Source organism: Sciurus vulgaris (assembly GCF_902686455.1).
Source record: "Sciurus vulgaris genome assembly, chromosome: 13".
In the NCBI taxonomy this organism is placed as follows: domain Eukaryota; kingdom Metazoa; phylum Chordata; class Mammalia; order Rodentia; family Sciuridae; genus Sciurus; species Sciurus vulgaris.
The window spans coordinates 74,137,775-74,161,271 of record NC_136474.1 but is presented as its reverse complement, the minus strand read 5'-3'; the positions used below and the strand labels follow the sequence as shown (position 1 = coordinate 74,161,271).

General features: G+C 47.0%; 1 protein-coding gene across 4 annotated transcripts in view; it reads left to right on the top strand.

Annotated features, from left to right (window-relative positions):
• MYO5B (myosin VB) overlaps positions 1-23,497 on the top strand; it is a 377,648-nt gene that overhangs the window by 313,252 nt on the left and 40,899 nt on the right. For 2 of the 4 annotated variants that reach the window (XM_079109234.1, XM_079109236.1), the window contains exons 22-26: positions 5,291-5,524; positions 18,441-18,525; positions 19,629-19,777; positions 20,771-20,890; positions 22,636-22,773. In XM_079109234.1, the coding sequence (XP_078965360.1) occupies positions 5,291-5,524; positions 18,441-18,525; positions 19,629-19,777; positions 20,771-20,890; positions 22,636-22,773 (726 nt within the window). The remainder of the gene's footprint in view (positions 1-5,290; positions 5,525-18,440; positions 18,526-19,628; positions 19,778-20,770; positions 20,891-22,635; positions 22,774-23,497) is intronic. The other 2 variants (XM_079109235.1, XM_079109237.1) reach the window with 1 other exon arrangement.

Here is a 23,497-nt window from a genome sequence, read left to right as displayed (position 1 = left end):
CAGGTGGAATGCTGCATTAGGGAGAGGAGAATCTCGTGTTGGGGCCAACAGCTTGGATCCCCATTGTGACGTCCGGGGCACCACTATGTGCCAAGGCATGCCTTTGCTCCATGTTCACTCACTGGATCCTCACTTCACTTGAGGCCATTTCATAGGTGAGGAAATCGTGGACCAGGCCACAGAACTGGGAGGTATTAGAGCCTGGATGCCACTCACAGCCATAATGAGGGCCGTGCTAGTTTTTTTTTTTTTTTTTTTTTAACCCCAGACATTGCCATCGGTTCTTGCCTGCGATAGTCATTGCTGAGCATGGGAAAGAGGCTCACCGTCACCTGGGTCCTGCAGGGTGTCAAGGTGACCACAGGCCCAGGCTCCTGTAGCACTCTGGAGGGTTTCAGGTGCTGCTGAGAGGGGGAGAGGGGACAATGTGGTAGGGCGTCAAGGAAGAGAAACTGAGTTGGAGCGACCAGGTGCGGCCTTGGAGGTAACTTGGTTCTATTGTTCCTGTCCTACACTGGACATTTCTAAAACTACTTTGGACTCCAATAAGACAGGAATATAAGAAAGCCGTTTTATTCTTAAACCGGCTGCCCCAAAGCAGCACCCACATGGCAGTGGTGTGTCCCAGGTTTGAGAAGAGATGGCGCCCCAGGGCTGTGCCTGCTGTGTGTTCTCCAGTGTGCCTGTCCACTCAGCTACTTGGTAAGGAATCAAGGCAGAAGGCCTCAGTACAGGAAGGGCCATGCTTGGTCCCTGACCGTGGTCAGCTTTTAGACCTGGACCAGGTCATGCCTGATCAGAGGAGGAGGTCTGGTCTCTGGCACTGGCCACGTGGAAAACACAAGTGCAAAGAGCACCAGGTGGCTGTTTTCGTTTGATAACAAAAGGGTTGTTTACGACTGGCCAGAGAAGGCATGGTGTAGTCCTTCCAGCCGACCTTCCAGGCAAAGCACAGACAGAGGGACATGGAGGCTTTGATGCTGCCTCTGCCAGGAACCCTGTGTGCCTGCTGGCCACTCTGACCCTCAGGTTCCAGATAGGGTTCTATTGCTGACCTTGCTGATGAAGTCAACTCCAAAGGATAAAAGTAAATCTAAGTTTTACAATCCACGTGCTCGAACATCAAAGAGAAGAAAATTTTAAAAGGGCTTTTTTTTAAATAGCTTTTTGGCTTAAGTTTTCCTGCTGGCAAACATCTGTGAGTAGTGGCAGGTGTTAGCCACCCTCGGCAGGGTGCTCTGCATGCCGCAGGTGATCGGAAGGGGTGATGAGATCTTGCTTTCTCATGTCTCTCCCTATGTTGCCTGTGTGCCAGGCATTCTCACATACTAACTCACTGAATCCTTGCCACAATTCTAGAAGAGTGATAGTAATATACCCATTTCAAAGATGAGAACATTAAAGCACAGGGAAGACAATTAACCAGCCCAAGATCACACAGCTAGTAACTAGCCTGGGTGGGATTGACACTGGGAGGCTGCTTTCAGGGTGTGCTCTGCCACCTCTGACCAAATGGTTAGACCTCTCCCACTGTGAGACTCTTAGGAGATGAGAACGCCACAGTCCAGAGGAGACCTAACCTTGGTTTGAATTCATGCTCATGTGGTAACATTGTCCTTAAAACTGGCAGGAATTTGCGGGGTGGGGGCATGACCCAGCATCCAAGGTGCCTGCTGCCCCACTGTGAGAGGGGACGGCAGCATCCTCATCACTGTCATCTCTAGAGCTGCTGGTTTTATTAGCGGATGGGGCCGACCTTTGGGAAATTAGTGAGTTGTTTTTCTTCCTGTAATTATTGGAAATGATTCAGGCAGTTACTCTCTTGACACACAGGCAAGGTTTGTAAGCCAGAAGGAGAGGACAGAGGCATAGGTGTCCCAAGGTCCTTGTCAGAGTAGTATGGGGAAGAGGACAAAGGCCCAGCTCAACGGGGGCAGTCCTGCAACAAGGACCCCGACCCCTTCCAAGAATCCCCAAGGGAGGAACCAGAAAGAGAGAACCAGGCCAAGGCAGCATCCCAAATGCGGGTCCTAAGACTGCGACCCACCTGGAGAGGGAAACGGATATAACACCAAGTTCCCAAACAGAGGGTCTCTTGAGGGACTCTGAAAGACGGTTTAGGGGGTCAGAGCTGTCCATGGTTCTGAGACACTTTCCTGTGGTTTTCATAGATAGCCTTCAGCAATGAATAGTGACATTTCCTGGGACCGTTTCTTAGCATCCCTGGTGACACTATTCAGCCAAAATGATGAAGCGTATGAACTCTGCTCTCTGACAGCCTGACTTTACACCAGTACACATGCAGAGCAACTTGATCAGTTGAACTTAGGATTTTTTTAATGAGAGTCACGTTTCTTATACCCTTCTGAATATAAGGTGATACTTAAATGCATTTTACATGGAAAAACTCAAATCTACAGATTGTCAGTAGCCTTTGAATCAATCTGATTCAGTGTACTTAATAGGCACTGAGTTACTACATTAGTTAATATTGTGTGGTTCTTAAGAGGATCAATATACCCTTGGAAAAATAGGTTATAAATTACAGCTTTATGGGTTTTCTGTGCCTGTTTTCTCAACTGTGAAGTAGGGAGGTGATATTAGTAATCCATACCAAGTAGGACTTTGTGAAGCTTGAACGAGTTGTACATTTGAGCACAGTACAGGGCCGAACCTGAAGTAAGTGTCCACCAGTGGTAGCTGTTATATGTGGGACATGCTGCTTTCCACTGTGCAGACTGTTTTGCAGTAATTTTCCCACCTCCCCACCACCAGCCTGAGTCAATGAGCATTAATTGGGAACTACTCTGTATAATTCTGTAGGTCGTACACTGAACAAGCATGCCTGGTGTCAAGTGGGGCTGAAATTCAGTTGCTGGCTGTTTACCTGACCATGAGCCTGCCTGTAACTGTGCTGTCTGGAGGAAGTTGGCATCCTGTGTTCCAGGCTGTGCATCCCTGGGGCTACACCCACCCTCAGGGGAAGCTGTTTCATCCCCTTGAAGGTGCTGCTTTCTTCCAGTTACACAAAGGTGCTGCTCAGGCAGGAGAGGCCTGCCATCACTGGTTGGAGGCACAAACAGATGACTTGCCCTTCACACTGGGGAGACATTTCAGGATCTTGCCTGATTTTGCCTGTGTGCTTCAGGGGTGGTAGCAGAGCGAGCATCCTCTTGGGATGTCCAAGGAGGACTGGGGTCTGCCCCCTGATGTGAGCAAAGGCTTTCACTGGTGCAGGACGGGACTGGGTCTCCATGTGACACTGACGAGAGCAGCTCTGGACAACTTAGCCTGCCATCTCAAGGAAGGCTTTGGGGGGCCCATGAGTGGGGGGCACTCCCCATGCCACATTCTGTGCTGGGCTTGGTGCACAACCATGACCCCTGCAGGCTTGAGGATGAGCGGGAAGCCAAGCCTCTCTGAGGCTCCCTTCAGAAACCAGACATCCGTAACACAAGGCACACAGCCTGGAGACCCTCGGGGACTGTGTTCAGATGCACTGAGATGAGATGAGCTTCCCGGGTTCTGCCGTGGGGACTCCCCCATGCTCACCAGGGAGCCTTCCAAGCACCTCTCGAGGGGCTCCCTGTAGAACCCATCCATTGAGGATGCTGGTGTGTGTTTGTTAGCCCGGCGCCAGGGTACGCACTTTATCCCTGTCTTAGTGACAGCCCTCCGCGGTGGGTTTGCATCCATTTACATGTGAAGAAGCTGGGGCACACACGCACTGAGGAGCAAGGACAGCTGGACTCTAGATACGGTCTGTCCAGTCTTGGTTTATTACCACCCGACATCCCTGGGCCTGGTGTCGAGCAGTGTTGGGATTGGGAGTCCTGGGCCTCCCAGAGGTAGTCTGTGGCATCCGGGTGCCAAGGTCCACGGCGACAGAGAACGCGCCTGTGCCCCCCTGCCACCTCCACATACACACCTCTGTCCATGCCCAGCCAGCTTCACCAAGGGATCCTAGCCCAGTCCTCCCCACCACTCTTGGTGATCTGACCCAGGCCATGCCACCCGGAGGAGACAGCTGGGCTAGCCTCATTTCCAGCCCGGAGCAGAGAGGCCAGGCGGGGCTAGTCCAGCATGCCTTCCCTCCTGTGCAGAGACTCTCAGCTTTCGTTGAACCCCCAGGTGGGCAGTTTAGACAGGGACAGTCTTCCTTAGTAGATACCACCTTGCCCCTCAGTATGAGGCTGACAGGCCAGTCATAGGGAGCAGGCTACACCGGAGCATTCCCATAGTGGTGGGGAACCCCATCCTGCTGCATCCATAGGGGGTGCTGCTGCTTGTGCCCTCTGACACCCCAGCCCTGCAGTGCCGTGGTGTGTGTGGTGACGTACGGGTTCCAGTGGCCTGCCTTCTGCTTCTCCTCACTGCTTTTTGTGAGGTTTAATTTCTGATGTAAGTTAATCTGATTTCCAGCATCCTTGCTTACTGATATTTTAGCCAGTGTCTCTGTTCTACTTGATGCTCCTGCAGAGCACAGCAATGAAGAATGATCAATGACTATTTGCTGCTGCCTGCTTACTTACAGAGCCCACCTTCCTCACTGTTGCTCTTTCATACTAACCATTTTTGACTGATACTCTGTATTCTGAGAGCCCCGGTTCTGCCCCTCATTTACACTCAGATTTGACCCTAGCCTAGGTTCTCAGGGTCCCAGGCACACAGGGAAATATGAGTGGGTTGGTGATTGGGTACCCAGGGTCGCATCAGGTGCAAGCTCTGCCAGGCATCAGTCTCCCGACTCAGGTAAGCTATCCTGACAGGTGGCAAGAGGAATCTCAAGGCCCTGTGTAGGGCCCCTTAGAAGAGGGGATGCTGAGGGGGGCCTTTGTCTCAGAGCCGGTGATTAGGTTGCAGCTCTTGGTGCCAGGAAGTCCAAGGGCAGGAGGACTTAGTGTGAAAGGGCAGGGAAACCTCAAAGCCAAGACTGCAGGTCCAAAAAGCAAGCTTCATTGTTCTCGTAATTTCCAAATCGGGTGGAGGATCTGTGCACCCAAAGGAGAAATCAAACTGCCATCAGCCAGCTCCCAGCTCTGTGAGTGCTCATGAAAGCTCCTTGGTCTATTTTAATCCTGGTGCTGCTATTTTGTGCTCCCCTCTGTTTCTCCTGGGCTCACAGTAGAGTTTTGTTAGGGAGATGGCAGGTGAGCACTCAAGCATGTAATGAGTGTGAAGTTAATTCCACCTCGGAAGTCCTTTTTCATTGCCTTCATTCTGCCTTTCCTGGCCCAGTAACACTCTCTCCTCCTTGTCCCCTCTCCCCTTTTTCTGATATTCTCCACAGAACAAAGAGTTCAAGACCCTGTCGGAGCAACTGTCTGCAGTCACCTCCACACACACCATGGAGGTGGAGAAGCTAAAGAGGGAGCTGGCACATTACCAGCAGAACCAGGGAGCCGATGCCAGCCTGCAGCTGCAGGAGGAGGTACAGAGCCTGCGCACAGAACTGCAGAGAGCCCACTCGGAGCGCAGGGTCCTGGAGGATGCCCACAGCAGGGAGAAGGATGAGCTGAGAAAGGTATGCCTGAGCCAGAGGGCAGGGCTGGCCAGTGCAGCCCCCCTCAGAGACTGTTTCTTCTTCAAGTCAGGAAATCGCCCTGGCTTTACTGGGGCTCATATCTGCAGACCAGCCATCTTTCTGTGCTTAGACAGAAAGTGGACAGCTTTCTGGGTATGCCACACAGTCTGTGCCCTTTCACTGAACAAGTGTGCATTGAATTACTGCCATTGGCTGGACACTTGAGAGGGTACACAGCCTCTGCCTTTGTGCATCTTTCTTACAGCCTAGACTCACTCTCTGGACTGCTCGGAGGCCTGAGTACTGTTGGCAAGAGAGTTATTACACAGGTCATGATTGCTCTAGGGCTTAGTGCAGCTTCCTGATGTCATTCCCCATCAGTAATAAGTCACTGTGCTTTAAGGAGTTTGCCCAAGTTTATGTAGCCAGGTCCAGCCTCACCTGCTGTTTGGTATGTTTCTTCAGCTTACCCACAAAGTAGACTTCCTAGGACCCCTCTACATCCCCAAGTATGAGGAGACAAATAATCCCTTCTCTAGTCCCAAGGTACCTGTTCCATCCAGGAAAGTCCTGTAGTGCCACTGGAGAGCCCTTTGTGGGCTCAGGACATAGCTGCTATCTATCTCTGTAGGGACTCACAGGCCATGTGGAAATAGCGCATAACCCACATGCCTAGCACTCATCACTGGAGGGTCACATTGGGTTGGGACTCTAAGGAGTGGGAGATTCAGTGTTCCTACATTAGACTTCAAAACTAGGACAGACTGAATGCTGTCACAAAGAGGACCCTGGAGTAGGCCTCAGAATACTGACCCTCATCCCAGCTTCCTCATGGTCAAACACAGGCAGGAAACCTCACTGGCCTTGGTTACCTTGTGTGTATGAAAGTTCATCCAGATAATCTTTAGGGCTCCCTCTGGACTTGTACTGGCCAACACCATGAGGTTGTGTTTGGCTTCTGGAAAGAATAGAGAACCTCAGCCTTGTTTTGAAGTCCTTTGTCCTGCTACCCTCTCTCCCTCTCTGGCCTCAGCCCTCACAGCTGAGATCTACAGATTCCCCCTTGAGACAAAACCTGCAGAGCCAGCTCATGCTGGATTTGCCTACGCCATTTTCCCACCCCAGGCGTGACTCCTGTACCATTAGCCTCTGCCTTCACCCAGATTCCAGGGATTTTCCAGGATCGAAGCAGGATCCAGGTGGGGATTAGGCCCAGAAGAACATCAGACATTGAACTTTGCAGTGCATGCAGCTTGCCCTCCTAGTGGGTTGCTTTGAAGCACCATAAAATCCTCTGCCCAGCTTAAACCACCTGCCAGCTTCTGCACCACGAGGTCTGACATGGGCTTTCTTCTTTGGGGTGAAGGATGCGGTAGCAGGCTACAAGCCAGTAACGTACAAATCATGAAAGTCTGCACTTGTGCTTTGCTGATGCTTGGAGCAGATGGGTGGATGATGGCCCTTCTGTGTGAATAAAAAACAGGAAGGTGGAATCCAATGGCAAAAAAGAAGAGGTCAAGATTAGAACTGGGAACTTGAGATTTGTGACCCTGGGAGGAAAGACGGCTCCCTGCATGTGCATCTTGGTCAGATTAGACAGCTGGGAGGTCTGTTCCCGGGTAGGTTCAAAACACCAAGGTCTCTATCTCTGCTTCCCCTAGTCACACTTGACCCTTCACCCTCCATTCCCTCTTTCCTGCTAAACATTGCAGTGTAGGAACTCAAAGCACTTTTCAAACATCCAGGTCTCCATCCCAAGGAGCATAACAGTGTATCATGAAAATCTTCCTTGGCAGAGCAAAATATAGAATGATTGCTTCTGCATTTCTTTAAAAAAAAAAAAAAAGTGCTATTTCCTGGGACTGTGTTGGCCTAGGTCTTAAATAAAAGTAGAGCTTGGAACTGATAAGAGAAAAAAAAAAAAATAGCCCGAATTCTGTAAGAATATGCAAAGAGCAGAGGCCTGTTCTATGACTCCAAACAAAAATAAAACCTAAGTTACCAACACTCAAAGGACACTAGCATGATCCATTATGTGGGATGTCCACTCTTCTTCTTTTTTGGTGGGTGGGGTACTGAGAATTGAACTTGGGCACTCAACCACTGAGCTGTATACCCAGCCCTATTTTGTATTTTATTTAGAGGCAGGGTCTCACTGAGTTGCTTAGGACCTTGCTTTTGCAGAGGCTGACTTTAAACTCAGGATCCTCCTGTCTCAGCCTCCCGAGCCACTGGGATACAGAGGTGCACTACCACGCCCAGCTAGGGATATCCACTCTTTCCAGGGGAGCAAGTGTTGGCAGCAACAGAAGTAAGCATTCTTCCTTCAGGGTCTACTAGGAATTTTTATTCTGGGGGCTGGTGGAAGGTAGAGGGGCTGGTTTACTTTTTGTTTTTTGTTTGTCTTTGTGCCTAGTTAGGGTTTAATTTGCTTTTTGGACAGCATGCCTTTATTTTTATGCAGTGATAAGAATCAAACCTAGTGCCTCACCTGTGCTAGGCAAGCACTCTGCCACTGAGCTGTAGCCCTGGGTTTAATATTCTTTTAAAGGCACTGTGTTCAATCTTAACAAATGCTGAGTAATCAGACAGTTGGCTTCCTGCTGGATGTGTCCAGGGGTCTGCTCTGCACTGAGCAAGATTGATGAGACCAGCGAAGCACAGTGAGGGAGTCAATGACTGCTGGTAGATGTTTAATTAATGAGTTTGATGTTTCTGTTGGCCGAAGCAGCAATTGTTGTATTGGAACTGGCATCCTGGAACACTTCAGCCCCACCCCAGTGACTTTAACTGGGAAGACATATGGCTGCACTGCCTTGGCCTGTGGGGACAGAGAATTTATATCTGTGTCCTCGCCCAGGGCACCCTCTTGTCATACTCCAGCCTCATTGTTTTCTACTTAAATGGATTCATTCCTTGGGCCCCTCCACAGAGTGGTCCATATCTAGGCCCTTAACTTCCTTCCTGTTCTTTTTTGAAGCCTCCACCATCCCTATGCTGCCTGCTTTTGTACAGCTGTGCTGTTGTGTATGTCTGAGCCATTTGGTGTCCCTGATGAAAAGGAGGTGGTTCCCAGGGCTGCCCTTGGCACCGAGGCAATAGCTCATTATCCAGAATGTACTCTGAAGCTTGTTTGGTCAAAATGAGACTTGGCGGGCTGCAAGTTTGCAGTGGGTGAGCAGGAGTGACCAGCAGCCAGCTGCCTGACTCAGGGGTCATTGGCACTTGTATATCCCAGGCCCTGAGCATTCAGACCAGTGGGGTTGGGTTGTACATTGTATCAGTTCATTAATCACAGAGCCATCAAGCATGCTTTGATTACCTTGGGTGGTTCAAGTATAAGACCCACATTTGAGATTTTTTCTTCAGATGGAAACAGAAGGATCTGGCCAGGGTGATCCTTTACGCCCCAAAGGTACAGAGCAGGACTTTGGCGGCAGCTGAGACTCAGTTGTGCGCTTTTGGCACAGGGTTCATGGTTGATGAGGAGGCCGGCGGTTATTAGAAAAGGCCTCTAAAGCATCTCTGGTTGCGTCTCACTGCAGAAACCTTTTAACAGGTTTACTGAGTGCCTGTGTATATTATGTGCTATTCTACACACTGGGGCAAAATCAATCAAAAAAGGTCCTTCTCATTCTTAGGGAGCTTAAATATTTGGGAATAAGAGGTGGTGGTAGAAATAGGAGTCAAACCCAGATTATCCAACATGTGCTATAAAGAAAAATAGAGTGATCTGTGTGGGGAGGGATGTGATTCCTTTATAATGGCCAAAGATGTCCCCTCTGAGATGGCACCTGAGTGAAGATGGTAAGTTCTGAGGAACAGGTGACAAGTGTATTAGGTGCAGAATAGCAAGGAGGAGAGGTCACAGGTATGGTGGGTCAGACCAGGAAGGGCAGTGTGAGCCCATGAAACCTCCAGAGAGGTACAGCTGTCTTCGGCACTGGAAGTTCTGTGACGTCTCCTGGGTCACTGTGGAGATTTGTGTTTTAGTACTTGTTTTAAAGTTGCCTCAGTGTTTAAAGGAGTTGGGTTTCAGTTCTTAGTTTGTCTTTTTAAATTAATGCTGTGCTTAATTGGAAGAAAAATTTACTCTTGGGGAATGAGCAAGTAACTCTTGAGGATTCTGTGGAATTAAAGACTTGTCTCTGCCGAGGGCTGTGCTTGTCCATCTCTTCTAAGGGTAGGTGCATAGTGTGGACAGGCAGGAAGTGGAATGCTCTCAACAGGGGCTGCACTTCCTTTGCACGGACAGGAAACTGAGGGTTTGTTCTGTAACCTCGTGGGCCCAGGAAGAAGGAGGGCTTTTTCTAACAAAAAGGAGCCGGACTTCACTGAAACCAGTCTGTCTCTCTTTGGTCCATCTTCCTGAGTTGCTGCTCCTGCATGTGTGTGTGTGTTCACATTGTGCAAGCCCTTAGCTCCTGAGGGCTTCTCTTTCTGACAGTCTCATCTTTATGGTTTTTCCTTCTAGCTGCTTCATTCTGTCTTCCTCCAAGCCTGGAGTTTCCTCCCCTGTCCTTAGGATCCAAAGTCCTACTTTCCTCCTTGGGATCCGCTAGGTCCTCCCTGGATTCTCACCAGGTCCTTCTAGCACTCACCTATTCTCTCCTTCCTATACCTCTCGGTGTGGAAATCAATCATGTGAGGCTGACTCCAGATCATTCATTGCTATTCTTTGCCTCTTGAACTGTCAGAAGACAGGTTGGCATAGCGTTTCAGAACCTGGCGCTGCTCCAGACTGCTCAGGAAAAAGCCCATATATACTCCCTTCCTGGCTATGTGACCTTTGGTGAGTTCTCTAACTTACTGGGCCTTAGTTTTCTTAAAAGCAAATAATGGGGCTGGGAGTGTAGCTCAATGGTTGAGCACTTGCCTAGCATGTGTGAGGCCCTGAGTTGAGTCCCCACACTGCGGGGGGGGACCACAAAAACCCAAAAGTGTTTTTAAAATTAATGCCTAGGATATAGACGTAGAAGAGCTCAATAAATGTTGGCTTATTTTCTCAACCTGTTGCTTGAAGTCAGTCCGTCCTTGTACCTGTGATTCTGAGCCAGAGCCTAAAATCAGCTGTGCCTCTCTGGCCATGGTTTTGACTTCCCTAGAGCAATAAGAGCTCACCCTTGACTTCCTTCTGTGACTTGTGTAGGTGTCTAATAGCCGTGTATCCCAGGTCAGCTCACATTTTGTTCTATACTTTCTGCCCACTTCTCTCTTCCTGCTTCTATTCTCAGCTTAGTTCCATTTCCATTGACAAGGTAACCTAACATTCCATTCATTAGATATTGATGCTTGCTTACATTATACTCAGAGAACGGGCAAGTAACTCTTCACAGGACTTTGTAGGATTAGAAGTGTGACTACCAAGAGCCAGGCCTGTAACTTTCTACTACCTGGGAAAAGATGAACCTTTACTGATAGGCATTGTCCAACTAGTTTGTCAATGGTTTTCCACTAGAAACCTTGCTGTTGACTTTTTACAGCACAAATATTCAACTTGAAAAGGCAAAACAAAAGCCAGTAGCTACCTTTGTACCTGAAGGTGCAGTAGAAGCAGGCATTTCCTCAGCAGATGGCTGGGTCATTTGATTCATTTAACTTGATAGGGACTCCATTAGTCTGTTAAAGGACCCCATCCTCCCAGTGTTGGTTCTGATGAGCTATTCCAAATAACCTTAAATAAGCAGGATTCCTAATAATACTGCTTGCCAGAGTAAAGACTACTCCTTTTCTCCCCTGCCATCCCAAAAAAAAAAAAAAGAGTTACTGCAGAGTTTAATGAGTCCTGAAGCCTAGTAAAGGTGTCATCCATCATGCTCAGGGTTCTGTGTGGCTAAAGTTTCTCTCATTCCACCCTGCATCCCTGACAGCCCCCAAAAGGAGAGCCCCTACTGCACCTGCCAACAGATTCTCCATATGCTGGCTGACTGGGAAGACAGCCTGGCCCAGATGGCTGGGGAAGCTTTCTCTGACCTGCCTGGGGTATGGACCTAAATGTGAATTGTCTCTGCGTAAGGCTCATGAATGATCAGCAACATGGGCCAGTCTCCAGAATTCCTTTAAGCAAGCAAGAAAATCCCTTGGTGTTGCCAAACAATTTGACATGTACCTTAGACATATGCCTTAGAATAACAAAACAATGTTCACCTAGAGGCCTGCATTCCTGAATCAAAACCTTAGAGGGAAGAAATGAGGCTCAAAAGCAGTGGGCAGCACCATGGCCCTCCCATCCTGTGTTCCTGGCTTCGATCACAGATCACATGTTGCCATGAAGTTCCATGGTATTTGGTCGCATTTATAGGAATGGAGGTATCTGGTTCTACCTAGTGGAAATGACCTGTGTTTGCTGTTTGCCAATGATATGCTCCATTGCAGAGGGACCTTGACTATGTATAGGATGCCCAGAGGAAGTGCCCAACTACTTTGTGAGGAGTCAGGATATTTGGAAGTTGGTTAATGGAAAGCAGTCTTGTTCCCTGGGAAGGTCTGCTTGCTTCACAGGAGCTGGGAAACCCCAGACCTTGGCTAATGCAAAGGATTCAACCTTGTTCCTGCCGGGGCAGGGCTGGGATCTGGCCTTCCTGCCATGGCACAGGACTGGTAGGATGAGCATTAATCTGCTGCAGGTCTGTCTTTGTAGAGGCACATACTATGAGATTTATTCTGTAGGGTTTTCAGTTTGACTTCACTCACCTAGGAAAGTGAAGGCTGTTTTAACTGTGGTAATTTAAAGATGCTCATAAAGTCATTGGTGAACTGCCTGATTGATAGCAAATTAGATGGATTCGAAGAGCATTGTTTCCCCTCATTGTATATTTCCTAAATTATTTGATGAAACAAGTTATTGTAAATGTTTCAGCACAAACACACTTAAGAAAAGGGAGGCCTTATTTTTGAGGAAAGTACAGGCTCTTAATTCCGTCTGTAGGGCTCTCGTGCTCATTCAGCAAGCATTCAGGGCTGGCAATGGTCTGGGTTCTGAGGATCTGCAGCCTGTTAGTATGGGTGCTTGCAGGTTGGCTTCCTTGGTCCAAGCTGAGCAGGTGGGCCAGGAGTCGGTGCAGTCTGGTGGGGGCTCCAGAGGGATTCATGGATTCTATAAGAGCAGGCCACTGAGCATGGCAGCTCCCAGAAGAGGATACACAGATCTAACAAATGAGAAAAATTTAACCAATAAAGCATGAGTTCTCTCTGGAGCCTGCCAGACGGAACAGGGGAGATCCCAGGCAGGAGGAACATGTGGAGACACTGGGCTTGCTCAGGTGGGGATAGGAGTAGGAGTTGAGAGTTTGTCCTTGGACAAAGGGAGAGAAGCATTTCACAGTCTGATTCATGGTCCTTCTGTCCACCCAGTCATGACTTTCCCCACTTCCTGTGCCCCAACACAACCTCTGCGACAGGGAGTCCTATCCATCCCCTCCAAGCCTTTGTCCTGGGGCATCCCACTTGAGCCTGACAAGCAGAGGGCCTCCTGCTGTGACGCCTGCATGAGGTGCTTCTGTCAGCTCTTTCCCTGGACTTGCTTTACAGGTATGATTTTCAGCCAGGGGTAGTTTTGCCCTCGGGACACAATGTCTGAACACTATCTGGCTGTCACAGATGGTGGGTGGTATTGTGATATCCAGTGAGTAGAAGCCAGGGTTGCTGCCAAATGTCCAGTAATGCACAGGGCAGCCCCCGTCCCTGACAAAATTAATAGTGTGAGGTAGAAACCCTGCTTTACGGAGATCTGCTACAGCCCTCGTCAGTTGTATTACTTTTATGCACCTGTCCTACCCGCAGCTGGGCACTGAGGGCCATAATTACGAATCTTACCTGGCATCTCTAGCCTCCATTGATGGTCCTGGCACAGGGAGACAGGTCAGGAAATGCCCATGGCTGAGTGGCAGCCTTGACCTGTATCATCCTTGGGCCAGAACTAGGCTGGGGGAACTGAGTGGCACAACTCCTCCACTTGTACATTCTCAGTCTCAGCCACTTCTGTACCTGCCCTCCCACCAAGTCAGCTGAGAGACTGAAGTCTACGGGTACAAAGAGTCATGTCAATTATCATAGACAATAGATTATCAAAGAAGAGTAACACTGGCTGTTATTAGGTGCATGTGTCCTTTCTCATTTGATCTCCTATAGGGAGAAAACGTCCCATTTGCCTGACTCCACGAAGGAGCTTCCCTGTTTATAGCTGACTCCAGAGAAGAGGAAGATTGCTGAATATGAGCAGTGACTTGTAACCTAGGGTAGTGTCAGGAATATCTGGATGACTTTGGATGTGCTCTGACACACCTGTAAGAGCCTCACTCCTGTGACTTGGGGCAGAACCTGCAGAGATATCCTTCTGAGACAGCAGAATCTAAGTTGGGAGAATAGCAACATCTTACCTGGTCCTATAGATGAAAGGGACTTGAAAAACTTAGAAGGTAGGTTTTGTGGGTTTTTTTTTTTTTTCCTCTTGTTTTAAATATCATAGTGTTTTTTGTTTCTATTATGTGGTGCTGAGGATCGAACCCAGTGCCTCACGTGTTGGGCAAGCGCTCTGCTGCTGAGCTACAACTGCAGCCCTGGAAGGTAGTTTTGAGCCACATTTTGAATGAGATTGAAAACTCTTAGGAAAGTTGAAGATTTTGACAGTGTTAACCAAGTGGTTGCAGTTCCTTTGCAAACCCTTGGCAGTGCTTTGTATCTTTCTCTATATTGGGCTTTACAGAGCAAACCTACTAGAAGGCCACCTGCAGGCCCATCAGCTTCTCTGAAAAAGCTGTCTTAGCTGGTGTGGCAGGCAGAGCCAGTGACCTTGCCCCTGGGCTCCAACCTTATTAACAGCTTCTGACCCTTCCAGGGAAGGGCTGAGGATGCAGCAGTCTTTCTTGTCACTCACCTCTTTGGTGCTTTGAGTTCATCTTTAAAGGCTGAAGAGGAAGAGCTGAGAGGTGTTTCCCTGAGGGAGTGGGTGGGTCATCAGGAATCTGTGTGGTCATCTCTGCTCCAAGGCTGCAGTCCCAGGAGATTGCCAGCTCTCCCTCTGGGCACACTGCTAGTGATTAAGCATTGTTGTCCTGAGGATGTCGTTTTTGATGCTGTTTTTACATAGGTGAGGAAGACTTCTCTGGAAGGTGGCTCAAAATGATCTGTACCAGAGAGCTGGTGCTCTGGCTGTGTCCCTCAGCAGAGCGTACTGTGTTTAATAGGTTGGCTTGTGAAATGGTTCTTTGGACAGCTTTAAGATGTGTAATTCATTGGTTTTAAATATATTCACAGTTTTATAATGATAGCTGTAGTGATTTTTTTCAGTCATTTCTATAGTTATTTTAGAATATTTTCATCACCACAAAGAGGAACTCTGTAGCCATTAGCAAGCAACACCCCACCCCCATCCTAGGCAACCACTAATCTCCTTTGCGTAGATTTGCCTCTTCTGGACATTTCATATAAGCAGAATCATGCAGTGTGTGGTCTTTTTGTGACTGGCCTCTTTTACTTAGCGTGGATCCAATACTTCATTCTTTTTTATTGCTAGGTAATTTCGTTGTATGGATAGACCATATTTATTAGTTGATGACCATTTGGGTTATTGCTACTCTAAACATCTTCATGCAAGTTTTTGTGTGGAGTAAGTTTTCATTTCTCTTGGAGATACACTTAGGAGTGGAATATCTGGGTCATATGGTAATTGTTTAACCTTGAGGAAGTGCCAGACTATTTTTCCAAAACTGTTAAATTCCCACCAGCAGTATGAGGCTCTGGTTTCTTCACATCCTCACCAATTCTTGTGACTGTGTGTCTTTATTATAGCCATCCTGGTATGTGAAGTGGCATCACCTCATAGGTTTGGCATGCATTTCCCTAATGACGTTGAGATCTTTTCAGGTGCATGTTAGCCATTTGCAGATCTTGGGAAAAGTGTTGCCAGTTTTCAGCTTTTCAGCTAAAATCAGATATAGAGAAGTCCCTGTTCCAGACCTTTGCCCAGTTTTTTTTGTCTTCATATATTCATGGCATGAGTCTTATTTTGGATATACGATTTGCAAATGTTCTCTCCCTTTCTGTGGGTTACCTTTTCACTTTCTTGATGTTTTGGAGCATAAAAATTATAAACGTTGACATAGTCCAATTCTTTTTCTTTCATAATTTTGGTGTTGTCTAAGAAAACATTGCCTAATCCAAGGTCACAGTGATTTGCCCCTATGTATTAGTTTGAGTTTTATTTCATGTTCGTCTTTGAGGCATTTTGAGGTAATTTTCTGTATGTGGAGAGAGTGATCCAGTGTCATTTCCAAGTAGATATCCATTTTTCCTTGTTTCACTTAATAAACAGACTATTCATTCCCTAATTGAATTGTTTTGGCACCCTTCTCAAAAATCAATTGACTGTCAATGTCACTGTGACAGTTCTATTTCATTGATCTGCATGTCTTTCCTTATGCCAGTACTGTATTTTGTAGTAAGTTTTAAAATTTAAAAGTGGGAGATTCCTCTAGCTTTGTCCTTCTTTTTCAAGATTATTTTGGCTATTCTATAGATTTTCCATGTGAATTTTAGGATCAGCTTGTTAATTTCTACAAAGAAGCCAGCTGGGATCTTGATTATGTTGCATTTATAGATGAATTTGAGGAGTGTGTTACCTTCTTAACAATGTCTTTTGATCCATTACCTCAAGATGTTTTTCAGTTTATTTAGATCTGTAATTTTTTTGAACAGTATTTTGCGGTTTTCTTGACACTTGAGCTTTTTCGTAAATGCTTTTGATGCAATTGTAAATAAGATTATTTTCTAATTCATTTTTCAGATTGTTCATTGCAGATGTATGGAAACATAATTGAGTTGTGTGTATTGATATTGTACCTTCAACTGGAACTCGCATATTAGTTCTAATAGTTCTTAACTGGATGTCTTAGGATTTTCTACATACAAGATAGCGACCTCTGCGGAAACAGTTCACTCATTCCTCTCCAGTGCGGGTGCCTTTTATTTTTCTTGATTAATTGCCTCGCTGGAATCTCCAGCACAACAGTGAACAGAGGTAGCCAAAGTGGCCAGTGTCGTCGTCTTGATCTTAGGTAAAAAGTGTTCAGTCTTTCACCATAAGGTACAGTTTTAGCCGTGGGTTCTTGATGTCTGTTATCAAGTTGCAGAAGTTCATTTCTGTTTCTGGTTTGTTTGCTGAGTGTTTTTATTTTTTTTTACTTTATTTTTTTTATTGTAAACAAATGGGATACACGTTCCTCTGTACACGGAGTAAAGGCGTACCATTTGTGTAATCATAAATTTACATAGGGTAATGTTGTTTGATTCATTCTGTTATTTTTTCCCTTCCCCCACCATTCCCTCCCCTCTTTTCCCTCTATACAGTCCTTCCTCCATTCTTGAAAAATATGGAACACTTAACGAATTTGCGTGTCATACTTGCGCAGGGGCCATGTTAATCTACTCTGTATCATTCCAATTTTAGTATATGTGCTGCCAAAGCAAGCACTGCTGAGTGTTTTTATTATGAACATTTCCTAGCACAGTTGAGCATTTTGAGACTGTATTCCTAAGAGTTACTGGCTTATAGTTCTCCTGTGGTATCTTTGTCTCGTTTCAGTATCAGATTAAAACTGGTCCCCTAGAATGAATTGAGATGAACTCCCTGCCTTTTCTGTTTTTGGAAAAATTTGTAAAGGCTAATACTAATTCTTAAATTTTTGGTAAATAATGGGATGTTTTTTAAAGGTATTTCCATTTAGTGCCTGGTAAAGATAATGTTATAAAACCGTGCACATAGATCAATTAACTTTTTATGTGCACTATCTGCTACTTGGAGCTTCACACAGCATCTCATTTAATGTTGAGCCAGCCCTGTGGGGTAGATGTCAGTTTTACAGAGGGGGAAGCCAAGGTCTCTGGACTCCAGGATCTCTGAGGCTGTGAAGCCCACGGTCTTTGTCTGCAGTGCACTTATGATGTGACAAGAGTGTTGTGTGTTACTGTGTGATTGGTTGACCAGCCCTCGGGGAAGCACTAACTCAAGGCTGGATGACTGACTGAAGGACTCTAGCACCTGTTTCTCATTTTCTCCCAACTACCTCTTTGATGTCACAAAGGGAGGGGATGTGATATTAGTGGTGAAAATTTCTCGATGGCCTCCTGCAGAATGACTCTCCAGCAGTTCAGAATACAAATGTGGATCAAGTGCAGTTTAGCTCCCATGTCATAAAAGATGTCATACCTCTCCCCTTCTCCTTTAGACAAAATAATGATTTCAAAGTCTGTGAGCATACACATCTGAATGGCTACCTTAAAGTCCATATGCATATTTATTCCAATAATCGTAAAAAGAAAAATGAATTTTTTGGAAACTAACACTGCTTTAATCCTCCTTTATCTTTGAATTGGCCAGGATTTTCCTTTAATTAGTATTTCTTCCCTTTTTCTGGTTTGCCTTTTTTTTTTTCTCCTCATGGTCTTTTTTGTGACATCAGAAACCAATTCAATTGGGATTAGATATTTGAATGCCAACAATAAATACACTTTCCTTTCCCAGAAACTGGATTGTGCTGGTCCAAACAGGGAGGAACAGGTGGAATGAAGACCAGAGATAATTTATCATGAACTTCTGACTTTTCTAAGAATGAGATTCAAGAACTCAAAATTTAGCAAGACAGGCAAACATACAAGAACGTGAAAGCCTGTTGTCTTTGTGAGTTCCTCAATAAGGAAAGTGAACCTGGTATGGATATTTTGTGGGCACTGAATGACCATAAGCAGTTTGAGCTGATCTGTCTTGTTTCAATGGAATTTTTCTTTCAAAATAAAAGCAGGGATTGATTTGCTTTTCTGAAGTAAAAGCTTTACATCTGACCTGTTGAAATTCAGACCCCAGAAGGGGAGCCTCTCCTTTGCCCAGCATATGGGAGACCATTTTTCCCTGTTCTTTCAGCGAGTTGCAGACCTGGAGCAAGAAAACGCTCTCCTGAAAGATGAGAAAGAACAGCTTAACAACCAAATCCTGTGCCAGTCTAAAGGTAAGGCCCAAAGCCCTCCAGTTTTGTTGGGGTTTTAACCTCTTCCTCACTGGTTTTCCCTGAAGAGACTTAGATGCTGCAGTGGGGGAAGAACTTGGGGCGGGGGGGGGAGGGGGTGGAGGGATCTCTCAGCACCTGCTGCAACATTTGTTTTGGAGAGTTTGGTGAGTGAGGCACACATGCCAGGCGCATGCCTGTGCTGTGTGCTCGCGTGGCCTTGGGCGCCTCCTGTGTTTCTTCCTATGCAAAGGGGACAGAGCTTGCTCGGCAGGCTCACAGTGAAGTTCTGAGGCTGCAGCTCAGTGAGCACACCTGCGCTGTTGACATTTATCTTCCACATTCACAGTACCTGTTTCTTCTACCTGGTGGGTCATCTGCTAACGTTTGCTCAAGAGGGAGTCTTGGATCAGACCCCAAGTCAGCCTCAAGCACCTACCAGCTCCTGGACTGCCATCCACTAACTGTGGAGGGGAAAGGGGGCCTGTAGACCTCAGTTCTGTCCCCAGCTTGGTGTGACCCTACCTCCCTCGACCCCCTTTGTTTCCTCACCTGCATCACCAGACAGTTGAACCACATAACCTCACAGTGCCATCCAGCATAAAATATTGTTAAGCTGTTTCTCAATATCCCTTTAAAAAGTTTCCCTTGCTGTGAGTATGAAGCTTGGCCAGGGGAGATGCCCATCCGTATCGCTTTGCCTTTCCTCCTTCCTCACCTCACCTTGGGCTTCATCTCCTCCAACCTCCTACACTCCAGAACCTACAAAATCCGGAATAGGGAAGCAGCTGGGGAAAGCCTTGGCTGAGCCAGTAATGCTGCCTGCAGTTGCTGGCAGTTGTCAGTAAAGAGGCAGGTGGATTAACCAGGGGTCCTCCTGCTGCTGGGCTCCTTCCGCCCCACCTCCAGGAGCAGAGTTGTTTCTTCTCCCTTCTCTGAAGACTGAGGCCAGAGTAATGAGCTTCCCCTGCTCTGCAGTAGGTGAGGAGCCCAGCAGGCCCGTCAGGTCCTCTGTGATGAGCTGCTCGTAGGCCATCTCTTAAAAATAGAAAATATGCGGCAGTGCCTGTGAGGGGTCTGCTTAGCTTGGTGTGCCTGCATTTCAGATGAATTTGCCCAAAATTCCATGAAGGAGAACCTCCTGATGAAGAAAGAGCTGGAGGAGGAGCGTTCCCGGTACCAGAACCTGGTGAAGGAATATTCCCGGTTGGAGCAGAGATACGACAATCTTCGGGATGAGGTGACCATCCTAAAGGCAAGGAGGGCAGTTCTGCAGTACTGGCCCCTCAGGAGTTAGACACTTATCCCCAAGTGGGTGTCATGGCTCTGTTTCCTGTCCTAGGAAGACTCCTGTGTTGACATAGTAATGGGTGGGGGCCTAGATGCACTGGAGCATGTGGTATTGTGTGTCGCAGAGAGGCCCCTGGGGCCTGCTCATGTCTCCTATCTCTCATGAAACCCAGGGTATGTGAAGCATTTTCATGGTATTTCTGGCTTCATTTTTCTTTACCCCATATAAACATTCCCTCAAGACATGCATTCAAATAAGACTGAAAAAGTTGATTGCAAAGAAGCCAGGCAGAGAGGCCAAATAGGGGCTTACAAAGGAATCTACAGTCTACCTCCAAGCTCGCTTTTCACTATGAAAGCCAAAGCAGGTGCCAAAAAATAAACCCAAAGCTATTTTTAAATGAATGGTATAAATGGTAAATTCTCTGATACACTCGTTTTCATAAGCAAGATTGGTGGAGTGCCAGAGAAGGGAGGGATTGTTTGGAGTGGCCTTCCCCCAGCCCTTTTTATTTTGAGGCAGGGTCTCACTAAGTTGACCAGGCCAACCTTGAACTTGTGATCCTCCTGCCTCAGTCTCCTGAGTGTTCTTTTTAAGAGGGAAGTGGCCTGAGTGTGGTACCCTTTACACATTTCAAGGACAAGTCTGGGAATGAAAGGTCATTTCCCAAGGAGTGTTCAGAGAAATCAGCCTCAGCATTGTGGGTTTGCCTGCCATTAAGAGACCAAGGAACACAGTCCTTCCCGCAGAGCCGAGCTATCTTCTGTCACGTCGCCGGCTGGCTAGGTGGGTGACGAAGAACTGTAGGTGAAGTATTTGGTGGGAACAGCCATCATTTCAAGAAAAGGTGATACCTATTCTTGTGGACAAATGAGGCAGGAGTCAAGCCAAGGCCTTGAGAAGTTCTGACTAATAAAGGAGTTCATTATGACTTGTCATGTTTTTCTTCTTGAACAGCAAACCCCAGGTCACAGACGGAACCCATCAAACCAAAGTAGCTTAGAATCTGACTCCAATTACCCCTCCATTTCCACATCTGAGATTGGAGACACCGAGGATGCCCTCCAACAGGTGGAGGTAGGTGAGAGGACCCTTGGTGTCTGTCCTACCCCAGAGCAAATGTTGATTACCTATGTGGCACTGCCTGAGAGCATCTGTTGGTGGTGACCAGAGTGCACAGGGGCTAATCCTGGAGAACAGGATCACGGGGTTTGCAGTGGACTTACAGATCATACTCTGGAGCTAGCATTTCCAGTGCTGAGTAGTAACTGTTCCTTAATTTGCTACCCAGAAGGGAGGGAGGAAGGTAGATCCTTGATTCCTGTAACAAAATTGGGGCAGAGGAGTGAAATGACTCATGTAAGAAAGCTAAGTGATTAAAATAGGTACAATTTACTAACTCCCGCCCCCATTTAGTATTACAGAGCATGTGGTAATATGAGTATAGTATAAAATTCTCCCCTCCAACTTAGAAGCTGGATAACTCCAGAACAGTGTTTGAAAGAGGTGTGCGGGGTGACACTATCTTTGTGCTGATAGTAGCTTCTTGCCATCTTGAAATGATGTACCACATAATGTTGTGTGTTTCATTTTGTCAAAGATGTATAGATGGTGATTAGTAGATCATATCTTACAAATCAGGTGGAAGTAGACTCAGAAGAGAGATGGTTACCACCAAGTGTGTTTCCAGCATGTCTTTGGGTCAGGCACTGCAAATAGGTATAAAAAACAGTAGTGATAACTCAAAGGGGGACTCTGCTCATGGAGCTTATCTGGTAGAAAGATAGATAATAAGCAGTTAACAGAAAAAAATGTAATATAATTTCAGCTGTTACAAAGAAAAGTGAAAGATGGTAGAAACAGAAAACAATAAAACTGAGGGTTGGGGGAGGGAGGAGATCCTCAGGAGGAAAACTTCCTGGCTGATGTACAGTTCTGCCGAGCTTGCTGCTTTCTGTATGCACTTAGTAAGCCTTTAATAAGTGCTGGCTTAAGGCCTTTGGCTTTGCTCTTGGGGTCTCCTAGGTCCCTGGGAGCTTCATTTGGACTGAGCCGCTGGTGTGCTCCCTGGTTTGTGTGTGCCTGTTTCCACACTGCCATCCCCAGGTGTGTGTTCACCGAGGAAGCCAAGACCCACCCAGTGCCAGCTAAGCATGGAGCACTTGTTAGATGCTGGTGGAACCGGATTGCATTGTCATGCATGTACATATGTGTACTTAAAAACAGTCTGTAGTGTTCATACACATTACCCACTCACATGTCTATACACACAAACCTACACATTATAGAACCCAGGAGGGCAGATCCAAGCATGAATCTGACAGGAAAAAAATCTAGGAAATAGATGCTTTAAGATCTGCTGGATAAATGAGTTCCATGGCAGGTCTAGTGTCCATTTCATTTCAAGATGAAATCCATGGGTAGCTGACAGCACATTTACAGTGATTAGTAAAGACATCGATTCTTCATCAGGAAGCATTATATTCTGAGTTTTACAGTTCACTTTTCCGGAAGTGAACTCTTTCAGCTTCCACAGAAAGTGGTGTGTGTCTATCAGTTTATTCTTAAAATATGTGATTGGTCATTTTAAGTGGCCAACACAGGAGAAATGTTAATTCTGAGACTCAGATGTTAACTAGACAGAGAAGGAGCTTGGAGCACCAACTGTAATGTGAGCATTGATAGTTGGTTGGCATCAACTTTGTATTTCAGGCCCAATTGATGTTTGGGAGGAGCAAGGAGACAGGTGGCTGATGGTGCTGTGTGCTCCCGAGGGGGCTTGGGCCCTGAAAGCCCTTCCCTGCTCCCTTCTTCCTTTGCAGGACATTGGCGTGGAGAAGGCAGCCGTGGACATGGCAGTGTTCCTGAAGCTGCAGAAAAGAGTGCGGGAGCTTGAGCAGGACAGGAAGAAGCTGCAGGTGCAGCTGGAGAAGAGAGAGCAGGACAGCAAGAAAGTCCAGGTATGTGGCAGGACTAGAGCAACCCCCTCACACCTCCCAGGCTCAGGTGGCAGGTGTGACCCTGTGGGATCATGCTGGGGCTGGATTTCAGAGTATATTCCTTCTGTGCTGCAGTCAAGCTGTCTCCTCTGCCAGTGCCCATGCCACCCAGCTGGGCAGGAATGCACTCCCTAGTGCCGCCAGGGCAAAGGCTTTCCACTGGGAAGCTGCCTGGGAATCTGGCATTGTCTGCCACTTGCAAAGAGGGGATGCCTCTTCCTGCCAGGAGGGCTGGGGCATGCTGTGAAATTATAACTAGAAGTCAAATTCTGTCCGAGAAAGCCAGGCGCCTTTTCATACCTGGAATCCGGCTCAGGCTTGAGCTCAGCCCACTGCGTCTGGGCAGCCCAGAGGCACAGTCACTTACCATTCCTGCCCAAGGCTGTACCTTTGCCACAACCCGATCATCATCAGCCTCTTCAGTCTTGAGAGGATATTTGAAATTTGGGGGTCAAGAAGTAATCATTCTATCTTGAGGACCTATTGGGTGCCTGGGCTACACCCAGAAGTGTGCCAGTGCCTGGCTTGTGGTGGGTGCCCACAATGTGCATTAAAGAGGAGGTGAAAGGGTCAAGTCCTCAGCCATGGAGGAATTCAAAATCTAATTTGGGGGTAACAGATATACACAGGTGAAAAGTGAGTAATAATCTCGGTAGTGCTCACACGAAGCAAAGTGAGAACAAGC